Source organism: Scyliorhinus torazame, chromosome 18 (assembly GCF_047496885.1).
Source record: "Scyliorhinus torazame isolate Kashiwa2021f chromosome 18, sScyTor2.1, whole genome shotgun sequence".
In the NCBI taxonomy this organism is placed as follows: Eukaryota; Metazoa; Chordata; class Chondrichthyes; order Carcharhiniformes; family Scyliorhinidae; genus Scyliorhinus; species Scyliorhinus torazame.
This window is the reverse complement of record NC_092724.1, coordinates 134,484,663-134,509,290: the sequence shown is the minus strand read 5'-3', so window position 1 is coordinate 134,509,290 and position 24,628 is coordinate 134,484,663. Positions and strand designations below refer to the sequence as shown.

At 46.8% G+C, this 24,628-nt stretch overlaps 3 protein-coding genes across 6 annotated transcripts in view; 2 read left to right on the top strand and 1 right to left on the bottom strand.

Moving 5' to 3' along the window:
* abca5 (ATP-binding cassette, sub-family A (ABC1), member 5) overlaps window positions 1-3,701 on the top strand; it is a 186,891-nt gene extending 183,190 nt beyond the window's left edge. For both annotated transcript variants that reach the window (XM_072483424.1, XM_072483422.1), the window contains exon 39: window positions 1,850-3,701. In XM_072483424.1, the coding sequence (XP_072339525.1) occupies window positions 1,850-1,951 (102 nt within the window). In that variant the 3' untranslated portion in view covers window positions 1,952-3,701. The remainder of the gene's footprint in view (window positions 1-1,849) is intronic.
* Window positions 2,390-24,580, bottom strand: LOC140395526 (uncharacterized). Its single transcript, XM_072483430.1, has 5 exons — window positions 24,492-24,580; window positions 23,359-23,610; window positions 22,519-22,684; window positions 21,621-22,357; window positions 2,390-2,543 (listed from the first exon to the last, which is right to left on the bottom strand). The coding sequence occupies exons 1-5, from the start codon at window positions 24,501-24,503 to the stop codon at window positions 2,529-2,531; spliced, it is 1,182 nt and encodes a 393-aa protein (XP_072339531.1). The 5' UTR covers window positions 24,504-24,580; the 3' UTR covers window positions 2,390-2,528.
* lrrc45 (leucine rich repeat containing 45) overlaps window positions 24,161-24,628 on the top strand; it is a 129,779-nt gene continuing 129,311 nt past the window's right edge. The window contains exon 1 of one of the 3 annotated variants that reach the window (XM_072483427.1): window positions 24,161-24,436. The gene's annotated coding sequence lies outside the window, so the exon portion shown is untranslated. The remainder of the gene's footprint in view (window positions 24,437-24,628) is intronic. The other 2 variants (XM_072483425.1, XM_072483428.1) reach the window with 2 other exon arrangements.

Below are 24,628 nucleotides of genomic sequence, written 5' to 3'. Positions count from 1 at the left end.
AAGGCCTTTCTCCATTTGGTGTGCTCAGTGTACAAGATTTGATTTCCATCATTTTCGCAGGCCATCACTCCACTAAAATGTCTATCGTCTTTTTGTGGAAATTCAAATCTGGCCAATTTGCTAGATCATACATTTTTCCAGTGGAAATAGCGTCAGAAGCATTGGCCATTTCATCAACCTGTGTATGTTTTGCACCAATGTCCTCTTCCTCAGCCGTGGTGCTATGTTCACTGGAGTGCATTAATTTCGGCATTTTCATTGGTAGTCAAAATAATTTTTTTAAACCTTGAAATTTTCGAGCGAATCTTTCAGGGTCTTATCAATTTCTTCTCTCCTTTTTATCAGCACGGTAGCACAGTGGTTTGCACAGTTGTTTCACAGCTCCAGGGTCCCATCTTAGATTCCGGGCTTGGGTCACTGTGCGGAGTCTGCACGTTCTCCCTGTGTCTGCGTGGGTTTTCTCCAGGTGATCCGGTTACCTCCCACAGTCCAAAGATGTGTGGATTGGCAATGTCAAATTGCCCTTAGTGTCCAAAAAGGTTAAGTGGGGTTACGGGGATGGGGTGGAGGCGTGTGCTTGAGTAGAGTGCTCTTTCCAAGGGCCGGTGCAGACTTGATGGATTGAATGGCCTCTTTCTGCACTGTAAATTCTATGATCTGCCTTTTCTCCGTATCGGAGCTATATTCTCTATTTGTCTCTGCTCATACTGGCCATTGTATTCTAAATAACAATTGGGCCGCTCCTTCGAGTTAATTAAACTGACACCTTCAAACCAAAGGGGAACCAAAAGGCTGCATGAATTCAAAGATCACCCCAGCACATGACACCCCCCCCCCCCAAAGCGCGGGGCATGGGCGGTCACCTGATTCACCATACCCTAGGGATGGCAATGACCACCACAGAAGGTGATCCCTCTAAACATGGCTATCCGGTTTGGAGAATTGTGGCAGACTATATTTGGGGGACCTTCTCTTGCCCCCACCCCGATAAGGGGTGAGCTGAGTGGCACTTTACAGTTGCCAAAATGTACTCCGGCCTCATGTGTTTGACAACCATTTTGTAACTGCCCGATTGTGACTAGAAGCTTTGAGACAACACAATCCTGCTCCTGTCATTATTTGCTGGTCCCAAAGGGCTTGGGAGATGTCTTTGGAAAGAAAGAAGCAAATGCATGACATCTTTGAGCTAAGAGAAACTGATGCACATCAGCTCCCACATGAGCTTAGACAGAAACAAAACCTTGATCCAAAGGAAACCAAGGGGATTGGAAGTTTTGTTCTGCTACAGCCTACGTCTCAGAACAGCCATTGAAATATTGCAGATGGCACATCTTCCTCCGCCTGTTCTGCGTTGAGGACTTATTTGTAAGAGACCTGACTGCCGAGTTCCTAACAGGCATTCAAGGTAAAGTGGCTAAGGCTACAAGGAGTCCCAACATATATCATGCTATTTTAATTGACACTGGCGTGCTCATTATTCAGGTTTCACGATGAGGATGAAGGGGTGGACTTTGGAACCTAATTAAGGTTAAAATAAGGTCCTAAAAACTCATGAAAATTTTCCTTTGTTTCTTATGCCTTTGGTCACCTCTAACATTAGTATTTGATGCTTTCTCCCCTGAGATTTTCAGGGTCAACAAGACTGCTCTGTTACTGTGAATCACTGGGATTGATTTAATGAAAGCATAATTTGACTAACAACCTGATGAGTTGTGAGACTTGAAAGACAACATTTTGTGGAGAAGTGGAAATTACATTTCATTCAAAACCTGTTTTGTCTTAAATATCTACTAAATGTATAATTGTTTATATGTCAAATGCCCTAATGACTCTCCTTTATGTGGTTTAGGTTTTCATGCAGTTTGCTAAAGAACAACAAAATAGTGAAGAAGATTATAAAACATTGGATATAAGCTTTCGATGGCAGCAGCTTCAACAAAATGAATGTTAAAAAGGTTCAGAGTTGTTCTTCTGCCTTATAACAGGGAAACCTCAATACAGTATTCGGTTGATCTTTATTAAATCAGATTTCTTGATTGCTGAAGCATTGCCTGTAACATTTTGACAAGGATATCGCACTGATTGAGGCATGTGGTGAGCCTCTCTAGAAAGATGTTCCAGGACGAGTATTTATCCACACCCAGTGGCACAGACAAGGTGGAAGAGGAGTACAAAAAAGATATACGCAGACATCTTTACAACTGTTGTGTACTTGGCAATGCCTATAGGAGTTACTGAAAATGCTATTTTATTTGTTATTTTAAGTGTGGTTAGGATCTTGACACACGGATATAACTAACGGACAGAAACAAACATGCATGCGTATTGTGCAAGAGATGTCTCCTTAATTGGTATTACAGTGCATTTTAATATACAAATTACTTCTATTTGAAATCCTTACTGTAGCAGTGATTCTAAACATGGTGCAATACACATGATATTCTCACCTTTTCTCAACTGTCACTGGCCGCATATGCCACATTTTAAAATGATGATGACAAGGAATTTTTTTCTGCTTTTCCCAAACTTCAGTTCACATATTTCTAACATACAAAGCAAAAAAGGAAATGTTTTACAGCCATAACCTTTTACTGGTCATGAGTAGATTTGTTTTCAGAATAATAGTATTGATCATAGATAACGATTATTTATTATATTACATATTGTGCCGTAATGCCTTTTGTATACACACTATCTTCCACAAATCTTGGCCTTAACACAAAAAGGTTTGAGATGTAAAACGGAATGGATGTTGACCTATATCAGTCACATAAAAAATTTATTACGTCAAATTTGGAACACAATTAGATGCCCTTTAAATGCAGATTTATTCTACACTGTGTAACCATACAAAGCAAATACTTACTCACCTCTCTACTTAAAATTGTTTTCAGAAATTATAATTTATATTTTTTCTGCTTTATAACCAGAACGTAGACATATATGTTCAATCCAAATGTGCAAGAAAAAAGGCTGTTTTGTGATGGTTATTGTGTCTATGGCTTCTTAGTCATATCACTCTATGCATCAGAATCTCCTCTGCAGTGCAATATATGTGCAGAATAATGTCTAGCACAGTACATGCTGTAACTTCATATAATCTATTGTCTGTGATGCGCTGACGCACGAGATCAATCAATCCATGCCATCTTTCTTTATTTGTAAAAACCACACACCTGCACAATACAGATGGTGAAATGGTTAACTGACAGACCAGGTACTTCAATATCCCCATTTTCTGTCAGCTTTAAGCAACTTGCTTTACAAAAACTATGGCACAAGGAATTATTGCCACAATTTTTAAATTGGGAATCTCACTGGAACAAAAATTATCAGGAAGTAACCGTAACATCAGCAATCACATCTGAGCATGGGAGTACTTTACTGTACTTTTTTAATAAAGACTAACTGGTATGTTACAAACCACTAAATATTTTTTTAAATCACTTTGCACTGTGCAACTTGTACACCTTATTTGTTCTTGGGTGTTTATGCCTTTTATCATTAGTTTAGAATTTTAAAGTTTGAGTGTTATTTAGTGTAAATGAGCAGTGTATTGTGTTACTTTGTTTTTAATTTTATAATTCAATGTAAAGCTATTGCTGCCTTGCCTATAGCTGTTGGTAAGGATATGGGAAATATGAAAAAGTAAGAAAAGACTGGTTGTGAACAATGTGATTAAAGTTATTGCTTCTTAGGAATATTGTGTACCAGAACTTAATTTCTTGTCAATTTTTCTCAAATGATATAAGTGAATTAATTAATTTTGGATATACTAAAGTGGTGGATCAGACCAATTGAATCTCTAATCTAGTTTGAGTATTTTAGACACATACATACCTAAAAATTGGAGCTGAATTTATTTCAATAAGCACCACAAAAGTATTTGACATTTACTTAGCTTGAGGGATTTGTGTTGGGTGTCTTGTCAAATGGTCCAATGTATTTAATAAGCAACATTGAAAAATATTACAGATTATTTGGTTGAGTTTCATAGTCAGGGGGCTGTGACTTCCTGCAATATGTGGATTTGATGAAAAATGTAGCAAGTTGGGGTTGTATGAAGTTATTGGAGTGATTCTTCCCCATCTGCTTAAATTCCTCAGGACGGTTCACCACTGTCTCAACAACTGTGATGTGGTGTCCCAGTGGGTGCACAGCAGAATCAATTGTGAACTTGTTTTGTCTTCATTTGGGTGGATGGGTTGGTTGGTAAACTAGGTTTGGTGTGGATGGATTGATTGGTAAACTAGGTTTTTTTTATCGTTAATGATAGCAAGAATTCCCACTGTTGTATCTGTCAGTGTTTGCTCTTTTGTTTTTACTAGTTCACTTTAGCCTCCTTCATGTTATTAGTGCCATTATACTGTTACGCTCCCAGTTGGTGTTACTACTGGAAGGGAAGATTCCAGAATGGAACTCTGGCTCAAAAGATTGTAACTTTTACTTATTTTTCGAAAATATGGAGGAACAGAGTCACGGGACGGGCAATTAGTTCTAACAACAAGGAATAATCATTTATTAAACATAAAAAGTTTGATTATGATACAATACACCTTTATTCCCCCTTTAGCTTCACAAATGTATAGTTTTCAAAAATAACACCCCCCTATGAACCAAATGGCCAATGCCACGCAACTGATCTACGTGGATTTCTCACAATCTCCCCAGATAATTGTCACATGTTTCCAAACTCCACTCCCCAAAAAACAAGCTTTAAAATCTTCTTTCAAACATTGCTTTCCATCAGCTATTTGCATTAAAAATCCATGCCAGGTTTTCCAAACTAGCCTTTCAACCAAAGCTTCCACTCCACTTCTAATGAGGAATCCACTCCAGATTTTCCGCCTAGCCTTTTAGATTTCCTTTACATTAAATGCTTTTGCACAAACTCCGAGATCCAAACACCGATTTCTGCAGTTATTTCAACTCGCGTTTCACAGGCTGTAGTAAAATCTCAAACCTGAAAATCATTTAATATTTCTGGCTTCTCAGCTCTGTCTGTCTTTACTGAAAGTTCTGTTCTGTACCTTTAACCTCAAGTCGTCTTTGAACCTTCTCTTCATTTCTCTAGTTTCCTTAACTAGCTGCACTTTAGATCTCTGCACCAGTTTTCTTAACCACTACTGCATAGTATGACTTTTCTTCTCGCAAAGCTGAAAGAGATGTTCCCACTTTAGCCTTCTAAAACCAACTCCCGTGAGAATAGCTTTCTCTCTCACTACCTATCTCCAAGTACTATATATCCAGTTAAAACAAAACTCAAAAAATCTTCCTGCCCAAAAGGAACAAGTTTATGCTTCTGCCAGCTTGTTAATTTTTCATGCCGTAACTCCCTCTGAGCACAATTTGAACTGATCAAACGCCCACACGTACTGAACCTCAAAGTGCAGTTTAGGGTGGCATGGTAGCACAGTGGGTAGCACTGTTGCTTCACAGCGCCAGGGTCCGTTTCAATTCCTGGCTTGGGTCATTGTGTGGAGTCTGCACGTTCTCCCCGTGTCTGCGTGGGTTTCCTCCGGGTGCTCTGGTTTCCTCCCACAAGTCCCAAAAGACGTGCTTGTTAGGTGAATTGGACATTCTGAATTCTCCCTCAATGTATCCGACCAGGCGCCATAGTGTGGCAAGCAGGGTATTTTCACAGTAACTTCATTGCAGTGTTAATGTAGGCCTACTTGATTATTAAAAATTAATGAGAGCTTTATGAACCTACACAGATTTGTGCATTTAGAGTCAAAATGAAAGAACTTACAATCAAAGTTGGAACATTGAGCCTTTTGATCTCTTCTTCAAAGCAATTGATTTGCATAAAAATAAAAAAAATACTTAGTTTCACACCCTAGTAGACAATAGGATCATGGCCTGCAACAATTATATTTGCGTTCTAAATCTTTTAAAATGTGCCAATAATTGTCCACACTTTGTTAGTTTGATCAGACTTCTTGCATTGAAGGGAACTATTTATTTAATGATCAACAGCTTCATTTTTACAGATGGAGTGTTTTTGTACTTCGTGTTATGAACCTTGCTGACATTGAATGTGAAGGCATCCCAAATCTCAGGAGGGAACATCGGTTCTTAACTACTTATTTTTGTGGTTTGGAAAAAGTGAGGAAAGGAGGAAACCCAGTGAGGAAAGTGTTGTAAATTATTCGAATTACAAAATGTTTATTGAACTTTACTGTTGCCTTTCATGGGTGTTTTAAATAATAACATTTACAATTAACTACAGTAATGGTTACCCAGACTGTATGCTTAAATTACCCCCCCATCTAAATGTATCTACTATCCTAAACTATGAGAATAAACCTTCCCCAAAGCAACATTCCATACGTTTTAACACTATTAGAAAAAATCCAGCAATACGTACCACACAAGTCCTGTAGTTTTCTTTTGGGAACCTTCTAGTTTAGTGTAGAATTAGGGGGTACAAAACTTCTTCTGCTTTCCTTTTTGCACAACAGCTTGATTCTCTGGGAGAACTCTGCTTTGCTACTGGGAGTGGCTATGATCTCGGTCCCTAGATTGTTAGTCTCCACTTTGCTTAACAAATTATATGTTTGCTAACCTACTCTCAAGTCCTCAGTGCAGCTAAATCCCTATCAGTTTATTTTTTTAAATCCAATTCTTTACTTTTCATTCCAACTTCCTAACCTCCAAGTAAACTCTTTAACAGTTTAAACGATATGAAATTAAAGATAGCTAGTCTTATTTTTAATCTTATTACAGAATGTGACCAGGCCTCAAGCGGAATCGGGGAGATGGTGGACTGGCACTGCCGAATTTCAGTAATTATTACTGGGCGGCTAACATAGCCATGGTGAGGAGGTGGCTGGGGGGGGGGGGGGCGTGGGTGCGCACGGAGGCGGACTCGTGTAAGGGCACAAGTTGAGGGGCACTGGTGACGGCGCCCCTGCCGTCCGCGCCGGCGCGGTACTCCACCAGTCTGGTGGTGGTGGCGGCCCTGAGAGTCTGGGGGTAGTGAAGGAGGCATGTGGGAGCAGAAGGGGCATCGGTGTGGTCCCCAATCTGCGACAATTATAGGTTTGCCCCGGGGAGGATAGATGGGGGGTTCCGTATTTGGCAGAGAGCAGGGATAGAGAGGATGGGGGATTTGTTCTTGGAAGGTAGCTTCTTGAGTATGAGGGCGCTGGAGGGGAGGTTTGCACTGGCTGGAGGGAATGATTTGATATTTACAGGTTCGGGACATTTTGCGGAGGCAGGTACCAACCTTCCCACTCCTGCCGTTAAGGGGGATTCAGGACAGGGTGGTCTCTAGAGGATGGATAGAGGAGGGGAGCGTCTCGGACATGTATAAAGAGCTTGTGGGTTCGGAGGAGACGCAGACGGAGGAGCTGAACCGTAAGTGGGAGGAGGAGCTGGGGGGGAGAGATGGAGGAGGGTCTTTGGGCAGATACACTAGGAATGGTCAATGCTACCGCAACATGTGCCAGGCTCAGCCTGATCCACTTTAAGGTTGTTCACCGGGCTCAACAGAAAACAACCAGCTTCGAAGAACAGGCATTTGAAGTGTGCACCTAATCAACAGTATTATGACTTGCTTTTGCATCATTGAATCAGTCAGTAGCGAGTTACTCAGGAGTCAGCATAATTTTTTAATAGATTAAAACAATTTATTTTCAGGTCAAATAACAAACAAAATTAAATGTGCTCATAGAGTACTAGGAAAAACTAGAACAGAATTTAATTTGTTTACCACTTAATAAGCTTTCTATTGTAGATTTAAAGTCCCACATGACAGAAATTGTACACAGATATGTCATGTGAGAGTAGCTTTAAGAAATGGGTGTTTATCAAATAGCTGTAGTGGATGTACCTTTAAGAAATGGGTGTTTAGGGCAGCACGGTTGCGCTGTGAGTTAGCCGTGCTGCCTCACGGCGCCGAGGTCCCAGGTTCGATCCCGGCTCGGGGTCACTGTCCTCGTGGAGTTTGCACATTCTCCCCATGTTTGCATGGGTTTCGCCCCCCACAATCCAAAAATGTGCAGGTTAGGTAGATTGGCCATGCTAAATTGCCCCTTAATTGGAAAAAATGAATTGGGTACTCTAAATTTATTTTTAAAAAAGAAATGGGTGTTTATCAAATAGCTGCAGTGATGTCAGAGTGTGGGTGGAGCTGGGCTGTCTTGTCTGTTTTTACTTTCGTTTTTGAGCTGGCAGCTACAGTGTGTTTAGTTTTGTTTTCAGAGTTGGAGCTGCATCCAGCCAAACAAGGCGTAATTTTGATCTCTGCATGTAAAGAATATCTTCAGATCACTTGCTAATTTAAAAGTGATAACTGCTCTCAGTAGAGAATTTAAAACCTGCTATCTTTGTTAAAGAGGGTATTTGTCTTATGGATGTTGCTGGGAAAGATTAAGGGTTACTTGTAGAGTACTGTTTTCTTTGGGAGAGTATTTGAGTTAATAGTTGCGAAGATGTTTACTGTGTGTTTATAAAATGTTAATGTTTATTCTATGAATAAATGTTAAGTACTTTAGATCTCTGTTGCATCACACATGTAGAGTGGGCCCTTGTGCTTCCCATAAGCGAAATCTATTAATAGTTGTGGGTCAGGTGAACTCTATGGTGTTCTCTAAACCCTGGCCCATAACAGATGCAACACTTAGTACCTAGAATTTTTTATGTCAGTCGTAATGTTCTCACACAAACTCTTGTCATCATGTTGTTATTTATCTATAATTTAACTTAACTTTCCATTTTCAATGCTTTGGGCTGGATTATAACCTTGGCTCCCTGTCATTAAAGGTAGCTGCCCAACAGCGTACAGTATCATCACGTCCCACTTACACTTGTGTTTCAGTCCTTCATATGGGCCTATGTAGGGTGGCAGACATCCTTCCTGTATGCAGATTGCAGGCTATGGGGTACATCAGAGCTCAATTGTCAAGAAAGAAACAACTGAGCACAAAGGGCACTGTACATACTCTGCCCAGTTTCATTGATGGTTTCCAAAGGTATGATTTATTTCTATGGGATCAGAAGTCAGAGTGCTCCTTTGAGCTGTCAAAAGTGGTACTGTTGCGTACAAACTTTTCAGACCTCCCAGGCCTGGTTCCAACATAGGTGGCACTGAAGTAACCAACTCTGATTACGAGAGCCTGAAGGTTTTTTTTAAAATTGTTTACAATTATTTATTGTAGAGCCTATGCTTTGGGGGGTGGCATGGTGGTGCAGTGGTTAGTACTGCTGCCTCATGGCGCTGAGGACCTGGGTTTGATCCTGGCCCCGGGTCACTGTCAGTGTGGAGTTGGCACATTCTCCCCATGTCTGCGTGGGTCTCATCTCCACAACCCAAAGATGTGCAGTGTAGGTGGATTGGCTAAATTACTCCTTAATTGGAAAAATAAAGAACTGGGCACATTAAATTTTTTTTTTTTTTATTAAAAAGAGCCTATGCTTTGTCTTTCCACCATTGGGGTTCTATGTCTGTTAGCATACCCTCCCTAAAAACAATTTCATTCTTTCCTTGGTTTTTTGAAGTAATACATACATTTTCTTTTCCCATCCATTTCCTGCTGCTCTTATACTTTAGCTGCACCTGCACCCCTTTTGTCGCTTCTGACTGTCATAACAGCCATCGCGTTGCTTTAAGCAATCGTATTTATGAATTTCAACAAGTTAAGCATTTTTTTTTACATGACACCTTTTCTGATTTGGTCTTTATTAATAGACATTTTTGTTAACCTTTCCCCCATCATTTACTTGTTTTATCCTATCTAGTTTCTCACAAGGACATTGCACCCAAACCAGATTAGTATCGGCGTATCTCTTTCCGATTATTGTTTTTCTGCACCATTCCCAAACCGTGCATGAATATACTCAAAAAGGGCAGCACAGCTGCCTCACGGCGACGAGGTCCCAGGTACGATCCCGGCTCTGGGTCACTGTCCGTGTGGAGTTTGCACATTCTCCCCGTCGTGTTTGCGTGGGTTTCACCCCCACAACCCAAAGATATGCAGGGTAGGTGGATTGGCCACACTAAATTGCCCCTTAATTGGAAAAAATTATTGGGTAATCTAAATTTAAAAAATAATTTTTTTTTTAAAAATGAATATACTCAAAAGAAAAACAAAATTGCTGGAAATGGCAGGGCTGGCAGTATCTGTGGTGAGAGAGATAAGAGTTTTAACATTTTGTCAGAACTACCTGCTGTCCTTGCCTCTTATACTATTATGGCCCCCATTTTCATCCTCTTGTATGTCAGCAGTAAATCTGGAACACAGCTGACTTGGCTAACTGGTTCAGATAAAGTTCATTCAATTGAATTTAACTTCATTGTTGGCTGAGTTACCTGCTTAAGCTACAGACAATATTGAATTACACAGCCTCTGGAAGAAAATACATAAACATGCTCCAGAAATAATTCAGTTTATGTTGTTGTTTATATGTTTATTAAAAAAACCTACAATATTTTTTCCTTCAGCAGGTTTACTCCAGTCACTATGAATGGACCTTGATCCCATGATCTGTAACATTTTTAAATATTCTCCCTTTGCAGAGATGATGCAACATTGGATTAAAAATTATCCTAAATGTGGTAGAATACACATTGAACTGTGTGTGTTCTCATCTTCAGTCTCCTCAAAATGGAAGAATATCAAACACAGGACCAATATTTTACAGTTACAAATAACTGCAATATTTATTTATAAAATTACACTCAAACATTATTCGATTAATACTACATTACCTTCAAATCAAACATACGTTCTTGGAGCAGATCATGAAAGATTATTAAAAAGATCTGTTCCTGCAACATTTTAAAAAGTCTTTTTAATTTCTTAAAACCAACTTATTAAATACTAACTCTAGACATGTCTTTTTTTCAAATTTTAGCAGGGTCTTTGAACTTTCAAGCTATATTTTTCTTCTGAGCAAAGACGCTCCCGCACATCCACGAAATTGTGGCTTTTTTCGGGGGGTTACCCGGGGAGTTCTTTAAAAAAAAATTAAGTCCTGCGAAATCGGCCCTGCCCAGGCGCCAAAGCTACGTTCCACAGAGCTGAAGAGGGGGGGGGGGGGGGAGAAAAGAGAGGAGAGACTGATCCCGGTGAACTGCACGTGGAGGAGGAGTGGGGATCACTCAGAAACTACCTGAAAGTCAGGGCACGGAGAGGATAACACAAAAACAAAATAATCATTTTTTTATCCAACCTTTCTAGTTCCTTTCTGAAAATTGAAAAAAAAAATTGTTTTTAAAAGGAGAAAAATCCCTTGGGGGTTTTTTTTCTTTGGTGGGATGGGAACAAAATTTTTTTTTGGGGCGGGGGGGGGGGGGGGGGGGGAGATGTAAGAAGGAGCAGCAGCGAAGGTGAAGGAAAAAAGCAGGAGTTGCGGCCATGCAGGCAGACGATCCCACGGGGCGAGGTGGAGTGATATGCCATCAATAAACACACGACTAGTGATGAACATAACTGAGGCTTTAATACACTAAACAGCAAGCCTCCTGCCTCTGGACCCGCACTGTAGCGTCTGCTTCTGGTAGCGACGGGCTTACAGTCCGGGGTGAGATTTGCAAAGAGGAAGGGTGGGGCGACCTTAAGGGTCACGAGGCTACAGACGGTGAGGGGGGGCAGGGGTCCGTCGAACTTTAAAATAAGGCTCTGGAGGTGGCACTGGAAGTCAAGCCCCAGCAATAGGGCAGCGCAGAGATGGGGAAGGACGTAGAGTTTGAAGTTAGCGTACTCTACGCCTTGTACAGTAAGGGTCGCGACACAGTACCTCCGGATTTCTACTGCTTGGGATCCGGAAGTCAGGGAGATTTTCTGGGTCGCGGGTAGAATTGGGAGGGAACAGCGCCTTACCGTATCTGGGTGTATGAAGCTGTCTGTGCTCCCGGAGTCAAAAAGGCAGGCCGTCTCGTGCTCATTGCTCCGGACGGTCATCGTAGACTTTGCGAGGTGGTGCGGCCGGGACTGGTCGAGCGTGATGGAGGCGAGCTTCAGAAGGCTGTTGGTAGATCAGTCGGAGGTAGCGGCGGCCAGCGTATGGTCGGGTGAGCTGGGCTCCCGGGAGGCTGCGGAGTGGTCCCAAGATGGCGGACCCCATGAGTCGCGGGTGGCATCCGCGATGGCAGCCCCCGTGGGTCACGCGTGGCGGTTGGAGGATACGCTAAAGATGGCGGCCCCCATGGGTAGCACGTGGCGGCCGAAATTGAAGATGGCGGTCGGTGCCCACAGGTCGCACATGGCAGGTGGGGCGGCAGCTGGGGGCGGCCCCGACAGGCAGCGCTACTGGGCCTATAACTTGTAGGGGAGATCGGGCCTGGCAGGCTTTTGCAAAGTGGCCCGTCCTCCCACACCCGTTGCACGTTGCGTTCCGTGCCGGGCAGCGTTGTCTGGAGTGATTACTCTGGCCGTAAAAGTAGCACCTCGGATCTCCAGCGTTGGTGGGCCGCTATGCGGCCCAGGCTTCCGTTGCACCCGGGTCGGTTGATGGCTGCGCCCACGAGGGTGCCGCGCGGTCGGAGGTGTAGGCCCCCATGTTCTGGGAGGCCACCTCCAGCGAAGTGGAGAGTTACACTGTCTCTGGGAGGCAGAGTGTCCCCCCTTCTAGTAATCGCTGGCAAATATAGTTTGAGTTCATGCCCGCGACATAAGCGTCCTTGATCAGCAGCTCCGCGTGCTGGGTAGCCAATATCACCCGGCAATCACAGTTCCGGCAGTGTATACGCAAGGCACGCAGGAATTCTGGAAGTGATTCCCCAGGGCGTTGCCGTCTCATGGCGAGGAGGTGCCTAGCATACACCTCGTTCACGGATTTCACGTATTGTCCCTTCAGCAGCGTTATTGCCTCCGCGTACGAAGGAGTGTCCCTGATGAGGAGAAAAACTCTTGGGCTCCCTAGTGCGTGGAGGATCTGCTTCTTCTGGAGGTCTGTGAAGTCTTCGGTGAAGGATGCGAGGTACGCTTCTAAGCAGCTTAGCCAGTGCTCAAACGTTTCTGTGATGTCGGTTGGGTCCAGCTCCAAGCGATCGGGCTTGAGTGATGAGTTCATCTTCAGCAGTTTAGTGTATTAAATTGATATGCCGCTATCAATAAACACACGGCGAGTGATGAACGTAACTGAGGCTTTAATACACTAAACAGCAAGCCTCCTGCCTCTGGACGCAAACTGGGTCGGAGGAGGAGACTCCCCTCGGGCTTATGTATAAAGGTGGTGAGGAGCCACAGGTGGAACCAGCCTGGACAAGCCCACGCATGTACAACACAACACAATGCAATACCGTGGTTTACCACACAGAGGTTCAGGCGAACCAGGAAGCGGAAAAGCTGGCGAGCCGAGCAGCGGAGCAGGAACAGGACGCGGCGACCATTCCTCACCCCCCCCCCCCGGCACAGGGGGAGGAATGGAGAAGCGTGCTGAAAACGGAAATCAAAGCCATAAAGGAGGAGATAAAAATGGATATAAACACCATGAGGGAGGCACTCAGGACGGAGCACCACACAATGATGAAGGAGATGCTGGCGGAGACAACGGATAAAATGCAGCGAACCATTAACGGCCTAGAAAGGAAGGTGGAGGCGCAGGAGAAAACGATTCAGGAGTCGGAGAGGGCCGCCTCGGACCAGAGCGACAGGATGGTAACTCAGGAAACTGAGGTGAAAAGGCTGATAACGACCCAGGGGAGCCTAAGAGGGAAAGTAGAGGACCAGGAAAATAGGTCCATACGGCAGAATGTTAAAATGGTGGGTCTGCCAGAGGGGATGGAGGGCAGAGACCCAACAGGCTACGTCACCCAAATGCTGGGCAAGCTAGCGGGAAGAGAGAAATTTCCAAACCCCCCAGAAATCGACAGGGCGCACAGGTCACTCCGACCCAGGCCCAAAGCCGGGGAGCAGCCCAGAGCGATTATCGTGAAGCTGCACAAGTTCCAAGACAGGGAAAAAATCCTAAAGTGGGCCGGCAGACTAAATCGAGCACGTGGGAAGGGAAGACCATAAGGGTATACCAGGACATTGGGGTGGACCTGGCCAAAAGAAGGGCTGAATTCAACAGGGCCAAATCAACACTCTACAAAGGTAATGTGAAATTTGGGATGCTATTCCCGGCCAAACTCTGGGTAACATTTGAGGGGAAGGAGCTGTTGTTTTAACACCCCAGCGGCAGCGGAGTTCGTTAGAGTGAACAAACTGGGGGAGGGACAGCCGCAACTTCCATCATGAAAGCGACGGTGATGGAAAAGAAAGGAAGAATCGGAACAAAGAGCAGAGGGCAGACCGCAAACAGAGACAATACGATCACGAACTGTACACACGTGTTTGGTGCACTGTGCGGGACTGTGCTAACTCGTTCCCGATGCTCGTTCCATCTCTCAATGCAATGGGGGGGGGGGAGCGAAGCAAGGTGAATGAAGGTGAGAAAGGCGGACATGAGGGCGAGACAAGGGCTAGCAAAAGGAAGGTAAAACAGGACCAGAGCAAGGCAAGTACTGGGAAGGGGGGCCACCGTGCTAGCGAGGAGTGCTAAAACGGGAGGGCAGGAAGAAAGGAGGGCCGAGGCGCGCTTCTCAGGGGAGAGGTAGCGCCTGGCACAAAAAGGGAAGGGGGGGGGGTGGAAGAACACCGGGGTGGACAGAGGAACAGGGACTAGGGGGAGGGGGGGGGAGAGGAGTCAGGGGGAGAGCGCAGAATAAAAGAGAAGCAAAGAGAAGGGTGAGGTAGATAAGCAGCACGAACACAAACCTCGGCAGGCTTGGAGCAGGGCGAGGAACCAAGATGGTGCCACAAACAGCCACTCAGGAGGGCTTCAGGGCGAAGGGAGACCCTGCCGTGCAGGGACGCAGCCACATGGCGTACACATGGCTGGTGGCCATGTTGGCTGCCCCCTGGGCAAAAGGAAACCCCGGAGCCCTGGGGTCCGACCTCATGGCGAGAGCGGCGACCGTGGCCATTTTGGATGGCCCCCTAACGAAGGGAAATCCCGGAGTGCAGGGGCGCGTCCACCAGGTAAGTATGGGTGACCCTACAGGACCCGGGGGGGGGGGGGGGGGGGGGGGTGTCAAAAAAACCCCACCTGGAACATAAGGGGACTCAACAGCCCAGTGAAAAGACCAGAGTCTTCACCCAGCTAAGAAGCCTAAAAGCAGACATAATCTACCTACAAGAGACGCACCCGAGGGAGAAAGACCGACTGCTGATATGAAAGGGCATAGTGGGACAGACATCCCACTCATGCTATGAGACGAGGGCTAGGGGAGTAGCAATATTAATTAGCAAGAGGACGAGGTTTACGGAAACCAAGACAGTTACAGACCCAGGGGAAGGTACGTCATGGTCAGCAGTGTCCAGGAAGGGGCACCAGTCGTACTGGTAAATGTCTACGCTCCCAACTGGGACGACACAGAATTCATAAAGACGACCATGGCAGAAATCCCCGATCTTGACACACACCGACTGATCATGGGGGGCAACTTCAACTGTGTACAGGACCCACTGACCGACCGATCAAACCCCAGAGCAGGGAAAAAGACTGGCATGGACAGGGAACTAGGAGCATTTATGGAGCAGATGGGGGCGGTGGACCCATAGAGGTTCCTGCACCCAGGAGAGAAGGAATTTTCATACTTCTCACAAGTACACAAGGTATACACCCGTATCGACTTCTTTGCAGTAGGGAAATCGGTGCTTCCAGGGATCACGGGAACGGAGTACTCCGCGATCGTTATCTCTGACCACGCTCCACACTATATGGATGAAACAGTTCCATGACGGACTGGAACTACCAGTTGTGGGGGAAGACAGACGGGGGGAGCTGGGAGCACCAATAGACTTGGGAGAAATCATTGGAGAGCATCAGCTCCATGCAGGCGGGGAAGGCACCGGGACCAGACAGGTTCCCGGGGGACTTGTACAAAACATTTGCACCAGTCCTGGCCCCACACTTAAGGGACATGTTTGCAGACTCACTGGCAAGGGGCACCCTGCCTCCCACGCTAGCGCAGGCCACAATTTCATTGATACCCAAAAAAGATAAAGACCTGACGGGATGCGGATCACCCAGGCCCATTTCACTGCTGAACGTGGATGCGAAAATACTCGCAAAGGTCCTGGCCAAAATGCTGGAGGGCTGTGTACCAGAGGTGTTTGCAGAGGACCAAATGTCAAGGGTAGGCAGCTCACAGCGTACATCAGGCGGCTGCTGAACGTAATAATGACCCCCTCTGGGGAGAGAACACCAGAGGTGATCCTCTCCCTGGACGCAGAAAAGGCCTTGGACAGAGTCGAATGGAAATACCTCCTCGAGGTACTGGAACGGTTTGGGCTAGGAGCGGGGTTCACCACCTGGGTGAGGCTCCTGTACCAACGCTCCCAAAGCGAGCGTCCGAACTAACACCACCAGCTCTAAATACTTCCAGCTGCAGAGAGGAACAAGACATGGCTGCCCCCTGTCCCCACTCTTGTTCGCGCTAGCGATCAAACCCCTGGCGATAGCCCTGCGGGACGCGAAAAGCTAGAAGGGAATCCGGAGAGGAGACAGAGAGCACAGAGTCTCACTCTATGCAGATGACCTGCTCCTCTATGTCTCGAAGCCACAGGAGGGACTGAAGGCAATACTGCAAATACTGAAAGAGTTTGGAACTTTCTCGGGCTACAAACTTAACCTGGGCAAAAGCGAGGCATTCCCAGTGAACCCAAACGGGGGAGGGAGAGAGCTGAAGGGGCTTCCGTTCAAAACAGCCCAGAACAGATTCCGCTACCTGGGGATCCAGATAGCCAGAGACTGGACACAGATCCACAACTGGAACCTGACCAGCCTGGTGGAGGAAGTAAGAAGAGACCTTCAAAGGTGGGGCTCACTCCCACTCTCTCTGGCGGGGAGAGTGCAGATGATCAAGATGAACGTACTGCCAAGGTTCCTCTTCCTGTTTAGATCCATTCCGATCTTCATCCCCAAGGCCTTTTTCCAAAACGTAGAGTCTAATCATGGCGTTTGTGTGTGGGGGGGGCAAGAACCTGAGAATTCCCAAACAGCCACTGCAAAGAAGGAAAATCAAAGGGGGCTTGGCCTTACCAAACCTACAAAACTACCATTGGGCAGCAACAGCAGAAAAAGTTAGGGGATGGGTACAAGAACCCGACACAGATTGGATACAAATGGAGGAGGCATCCTGTAAAAGAACGACCCTCCGGGCCCTGGCCACAGCAGCACTCCCATCCTCCTCAACAAAATATACGAGCCCAGTGGTAGCGGCCACGCTGAGAACGTGGACCCAGTTGAGACAGCACTGCGGGCTAACCAAAATGTCCCTTATGGCCCCCATCTGCGGCAATCACAGATTCCCCCCAGCCATGCTGGATACCACCTTCAAAAGATGGAGGCGGAACAGGGGCACATTGACAGTCGGGGACTTCTACGTAGGGCACACACTGGCGACACGAGACGAACTGAACAGGAAGTGGAAGCTAGCAAAAGGTCAGGAAACGAGACACCTCCAAATAAAACACTTCCTCCGCAGAGAGACAGTGGGGTACCCCGGGGCCCCAGAAGCCACACTACTAGAGGACCTGATAGGCACAAGCAACGAGAAGGGGGGGGGGGGGGGCTGTGGGAAAATATACGGACAGCTACTGGACAGAGCCCGGACTCCACTGGACGAGACCAGACAAAAATGGGAGGATAAACTGAGGACAGAGGTAGGATGGGGACTCTGGAGCGAAGTACTGAGCAGGGTGAACTCACCTCCTCCTGCGCAAGGCTAAGCCTAATGCAGCTCAAAGTGATGTACAGAGCGTGCCTGACCAGAACCAGAATGAGCAGGTTCTTCCCAGAGGTGGAGGACAAATGTGAACAGTGCCAGAGGGGCCCGGCCAACCACACCCACGTGTTGGGCTTGCCCCAAGCTTGCTGGGTTCTGGACAGCCTTCTCCGAGGCAATGTCAAAGGTTGTGGGGATGAGGGTGAAGCCATGCCCAATAGTGGCAATCTTCGGGGTATCGGAGCAGCCAGAGTTACACATGGGGAAGGGGGCCAACGCCCTCCCTTTCGCTTCCCTAATCGCACGCCGGAGAATTCTGCTCGGCTGGCGATCGGCAGCACCACCTACAGCTGCAGACTGGCTCGCTGACCTTTCGGAATTTCTCTACCTGGAGAAGATTAAGTATGCCACCTGAGGGTCAGAGGAAGGCTTCCTGGATACTTGGGGGAAGTTTGTCGGTCTGTTCCAAAACCTGTTCGAGGCCAGCAACAAGGAGTAACCTAATAAATTTTTTTTTTTTTAAAAACACCAAGATAGATGAGGTTCCAAAAGACTGCGCAACCCAGGGGGAGGGTGCGGAGGCGGAAGGAAGGCGAGGAAACCATGAGAGATGATTCCATTCTGTCCGGAAAAGAAAAGAAAAGCACAGCCGAAGCCGGGGGGGGGGGGAAGACGACAACGGGGAACGGTGAGGAACCATAGACCGATCCAGAAGGCAATGAAATGCACCTCGGGTCAGTTAAACAAAGGACAAACTAAACCTCTCTGTATAATAAAGGAAATTGGCGCGGGCAAGAAAAATGTGATGTGTATATATACACACACAACTGTTTATAAATATGGGAAATGCCAATAAAAAGATTTTTTTTAAAATATATATTTTTCTTCTGATGCATTTTTCAACATATACTTAAGAGTCAACAATGATGAGACTGTATTTGCATCTGAGCGCAAATGATTGCCTGAAATAGGACAGTATTAATGCCAGCCAAAAACTCGCAATGGCACAAATTTAACTAGATTACTGCAATAGAATTTTACAAAAAACTTTATAATGCTAATGCTTTATTTAATACACATTGTCCGGAGTTAAATGGTAGACACACAAGTTTGTGGATGCTATTTCCAAATGTTAACTTCTCTCCAGCCTGAAAAGTATGAATACTTTGAAGTGCAACCTTAACATCGATATTATATCACACAACTACATTACCATTTACTGGGACATCTTTTAAATGTACAATGGTGTTTATTTTTGGGTATACTTCAAACAAAGTCAGTATGCAGGTACAGCAAGTAATTAGGAATGCCAATGGAATGTTGGCCTTTATTGCAAGGGGTATAAAGTATAAATGTCGGGAAGTTCTGCTACAACTGTACAGGGCATTGATGAGACCACATTTAGAGCAGTGTGCAGTTTTGATCTCCTTACTCAAGGAGGACCATACGCAAGGGAAGCAGTTTAAAGAAGGTTCACTGGGCTGATTCCTGGGATGAAGGGGCTAGCCCGCCTTATGAAAAATGGTTGAGTAGTTTGGGCTGAGATTCACAAATTTAAAGGAATGAAAAGTGATCTTATTGGAACATATAATTCTGAGGGGGCTTGACAGGGCAGATACGAAGAGGATGTTTCCTCTCACGGGAGAATCTAGAACTAGGGGACAAATTTTAATAAGAGCTCTCCCATTTAAGAATGAGATGTGGTTGAATTTCTTCTGAGATTTGTTAGTGTTTGGAATTCTCTTTCCCAACAAGTAGTGGAGGCTGGATCATTGAATATATTCAAGGCTGACTTCCGGTGTCGGCGGGCGGGAGGCGGCCGCACAATGGAGAGCCCCCGCTCAGGAACGGCAATTTCGGGGCTTTAAGCCCGGTCCCAGGGTCCGCGGAGGTGGCAGAAGAAGGGAGAAGGCACGGAGGAGGCACTGAGAAGACACAGGAGGGAAAAAAACCCCAAAGAAAAATGTTGAGGGTGAGCAGAAAAACGGCCAAAAAAAAACCAGCTGGAGGTCCGTCGGGGAGTGGAAAGGTCACCGCGGGGTCACCAAGAAAAATGGAGGCTGGAGCACCAGGGAAGGCCGCACTGCTTACGGCTGAAGAAATAACCAAGGTGATGGCTGCGGAATTTGAAAAGCAGTTGGCGCAGATTGCGAAATGCATGGAGACGGTGAGGAAGGAGATGAGGGAGGCTTTGAGTGTGCTGGTGGAGGAGGCGGTTTTCCCGGTGAGGACGGAGGTGGCGAGCGCAGTGGCGGAGGTGCGAGAGCAAGGGGAGGCGCTGAAGGAAGTGAAGGAGACGTTATTGCAGCACGGTGATCAACTTGCCTCGATCGGGAAAGAGATGCGGAAGGTGATGGATACTAACAAGGATCTACGAGGAAAAATGGAAGACCTGGAAAATAGATCCAGGCGACAGAATTTGAGGATTGTGGGGCTGCCGGAAGGAGTTGAAGGACCGAAGCCGACTGAGTATTTTGCCGCGATGCTGGCAAAACTACTGGGGGAGGGGGAGGAACCCTCCCGATATGAACTGGATCAGGCTCATCGGTCGTGGAGGCCTGTACCGAAGGCGAGTGAGCCGCCAAGGGCAGTGACTCTGTGCTTCCGCAAGTACAGGGTGAAGGAGAAGGTCCTGAGCTGGGCCAAGCAGAAGCGGGTGGTGCAGTGGGCTGGAGCTGGTATACGTGCAGACCAGGACTTTACGGTGGAGCTGGCAAAGAGGCGGGCTGCCTTCAACCGGGTGAAGAGGGCACTGTACATTAGCAAGGTGCGGTGCTGTATATCCAGCGAAGCTGAGGGTGACTTACAAGCTCAGGGACTTTTATTTTGGAACGGCGGAAGCAGCGGAGGAGTTTGCGAAAGCAGAAGGACTGTGGCAGAACTGACAAACTGAAGAATGGCCATGTGCCGATGTAACCTCATGACTGTATTTTCTTCTTTTTTGTATCACTGCGCGCGGGTGTAGAGATTAAAGGAGCCAAGGTGGTATATATTTGGACGAGGGAAGGGACGGGACTTTCACTCGAAATGAGAGTTCTTTGGGGTGTAGGTGGATAGGCGGGGTTTGTGTGCTAAAAGGGGATTTTGGGGCTTTCCTGGGGCCGGGCAAGTGGGAAAGGGACCCGGGCAGGGGCCTCCACGCTGGCCGGTGTGTGCCGGCCAGTGAATGGGAGTGAAGTGGGGGGAGGGGCTGCGGCCATCGGAGCCTGGCAGAACAGGGTCCGAGTGGTCTAGCCGGGGTGGAAAGTTGGGGGGGGGGGGGGGGGGGGGGGGGGGGGGGGGGGAAGGAACCGAGGGTAGGGGGAGGAGTTTTACAAGAGACAGTGGACGGGAGGAGCTGGAGGCCTGGGGTGGTGGGTGTGGGAGCTGTGTAAGATTAAGGGTGACTATGGGTAATCCCGGATTTATTTTTGTCATTTGTTTATGTAAACATGCGGGTTGAGGTTTGGTGGGTAGATGGGATTGTTGTTATTATGGGGACTGACATATCTTGCTGATTATTGTTTATTGTTGATGGATGTAAATGTGGGAGAAAATGTGAAAATGGGGAATTAAAAAAAATTTTTTTTTAAAAAGAATATATTCAAGGCTGAGTCAGTCAGATTTTTGATTAGTTGGGAGTCAAAGATTACGAGGGCAGGCAGGAAAGTGGTGCTAATGTCACAATCAGTTCAGCCATGATGGTGGAACAGGGACCCGGAGCCAAATACTCTACTCCTGTTCGTATTTCTTATGTTCTTAATTAGATTGGAAACAACAAACCCCTAAAATAGAATGACAGCTGAGGAAACAGTAATGCTATTTTTAAAACGTACTAGTATAGTAAACTGTTTTACGTTAAAGAATGATAATAGGGCATCCTTTCTGTTTTTGTTAAATTATTACCGCCCCCACTTACTTGTGCAGAGATATGTGGTGGCACAGAGCTGGTACTGACATGAATGTCAACTGCCTGAACTTCATTCATGCCACTTGTGGAGGGCATCTCCTCACAATACGCAATCATCTGTGTAAGTGTAGAACATTGTGCTGCAATAAGATTTTTGAATCCCTCGGTCATGGTTCCATGTAACTGTTCTCCCAGTGAATCAAAGCCAGCCACGACTGCTTCTTTAAGTTTTGACCCCAATGCGTCCATAGCAACACTGTGGGCATTCATAAGAGATGCTCCTGCTGTGCCGATAGCTTGCATAAGTGATGTTTCTACTGCAGCTGTCACTGGGGTTGCTATCTGCTCAATGGCTGACTGCAATGATGATAACCGCTGATCCAACCTAATCATACCATCTTCCAAAGTGGTGTGCATGAAGGCTAGTGACTGCTCAACACGAACTCCATGTTCTAACAGTCTTCGTTTGAAAGCTGGCCCATTAAGGTCTGTAACTGCATCCAGCTGAGTAAGGGCCCCTACCATGCTGGGTCTCCATGCTTCAACAGTTGTCCCCTCAGCACCCACCACCACTTCCTCCCATTCTTCACTAGTGCTCAGTGACTCACTTGGCGTTTCCTGATTCTCATCCTTTATACCTCTAATTAGAGGCAAATCTGTGTTGCAGAGTGGGATCGATGACAACTGGTATTCGGGTGCATGTTGTTCTTCTGATACTACATGCTGTCCACTGTGTTCTCTTTGTGCTTTGAAGAGGGAAAAGAATAGTACATTAAGAGTAAACCCAAATCCATTTTGGTTGTGCTGCACTGTCATTTATACAAAATAGCCTGCTTATGTAGTGGATGGACATACTCATTTAACATTTCCTGTGCAAATCAGAGCACCCGAATAAAATATTACTTACAAATGGGTCTTGGCATGGTACCTATATCCACAGGCCGAAGACCTTCGAGACTTTCCTTTCCGAATACAACTATCATATCATTTTCAAATTCCGTCAATGTTTTGACATCTGGGGGACCACCACCGCCCGCCGCCTGCCATGATCTTCTATTATAAGCGAGCTTTTCCTTTAAAAGAGTACAGACCTAAGGCAATAATTATCTGAGCCAATAAACCGCAGTAATGTCAAATAAAAGCAGAACATCGCGGATGCAGGAAATCTGAGGCAAAAACTGAAAATGCTGGCCCAAAAAAACCCAGAACTCAGCAGGGTCTGGGGGCATCGGTGGAGAGGGAAAACAGAATTCACGTTTCGAGTGCAATGTGACTCTTCTCCAGATGCTGCCAGACCAACTATATAATCTTTATTGTCACAAGTAGGCTTACATTGCAATGAAGTTACTGTGAAAAGCCCCTAGTCACCACATTCCAGCGCCTGTTCGGGTACACAGAGGGAGAATTCAGAATGTCCAAATTACCTAACAGCACGTCGTTCGGGTCGAGTGGGAGGAAACCAGAGCACCCAGAGGAAACCCACGCAGACACGGGGAGAACGTGCAGACTCCGCACAGTGACCCAAGCCGGGAATCGAACCCGGGACCCTGGCGCTGTGAAGCCGCAGTGCTAACCAACTACATCATCTTATGAAGCTGGAGTGCGCGCCCACTCTTGTTCAATACTTCACTGATTCGGTGCAGCTTTTGTTTTGGATTTCTAGCGTTGGGAAATAAATCTTTCCCCGGTGGCACTCGCATCGCGGGCTCGCTGTTTGGCGGCGAGGGCTTTCGCACCATTTCATTACCTTGGTGCTTTTCTTCAAGTCGTGGACTTTCTTGCGGACTTCCTCCCAGGTCCTGCGGGTTCCGGAAACCGCATTGACTCTGCCCGTCACGTACCGCCAGGCATCCCTCCTCCTCTGCGTGTCGGGAGGGTCGCCTCCGCTCCCGAAGATCTCCTCCCGTCTCTCCATCACCGCGTCCACCAGGACACACAGGTCCCGGCTGCTGAAGCGAGCCTTGCGGATCCTCCTGTCTGCCATGTTTGAGAGCTGCTTCTGATTGGGGAGGGAGGGGGGGCGGAGAGAGAAATAAAAGTTATTTGCGTTTTAACAAGAGAGGGGGTTTAAAGTGACCCTTTAAGGAATGAGGGGGGGGGGGGGAGTCAGGGCGTATTAAACAAAATAAACAGCGCATGGCTGACGGTGCAATAATTGTCGGTGCTGCCAAACGGATGCCAATCTGCATGTTTGAAGAGCTTGTGCGCTTTCCTTCCCCATGTACAGACAACCATATTGGTGCTTCTCTCATAACTTCGTTTCAGTTTCTCGTCCCGGTTTCATCCCTTCTCACGTTTCGTCGGAGATCTGTCAGCGAGCTGCTCACTGCATCCCGCCCAAAACTACTGAGCTGCGCGACAGCGCTCGCGGCTGAGCTTTTCGGTTATAACCCCAGCCTGACCTGCGGTGGCCCGCCGGTCAGTGTAGTCCAACCGGCGCGGCCACAACTCGGGACGAGGGAAGACTACAACTCCCAGAATGACCAGCGATGCCACCCGCTCCGGATTGGTTGGGTCGCGCCGCTGCGTGGATACGAGTGAGAGTGTCGGGGTGAAAGTTCGCACGAGCAAATATACTTCACCGTGATCACAAACACTCGCTTTGCCCATGTCAGCTGCAGGGACGGCGGGCTAGTTTCCTCAGGCCTCCCTCCCCCGCCCCCCCGTACAGCAACTTGGAAGGCCCGGCAGCAGTGAGGCCAATGGACAAGAGTGACCCTGTGCCCCGCAGTCCAGACTCTGTCCAGCCGGGGACGGCTTCCTCCAGCTTCATCGCCGCCTTTTGCTTTCTGCATCCTGGCTATTTGAGAACCGATTGTTTATAGGTAAATCAGAAATGGTGGGGCTCTCTTGAGAGGCAAGTCACCCTTGATCACCTACCTCTGCCGTCATTGGAGATTTGTTTCCCTCCGATTGTGGCGTTGTTAGACTGGCGGATAATTCTTCGGCTCATGTGCGGTTTCAGCCGTCAGGTTGTGCAGCCAATGTTGTCACTTGGCCAAGCCACCCAGTTGCCA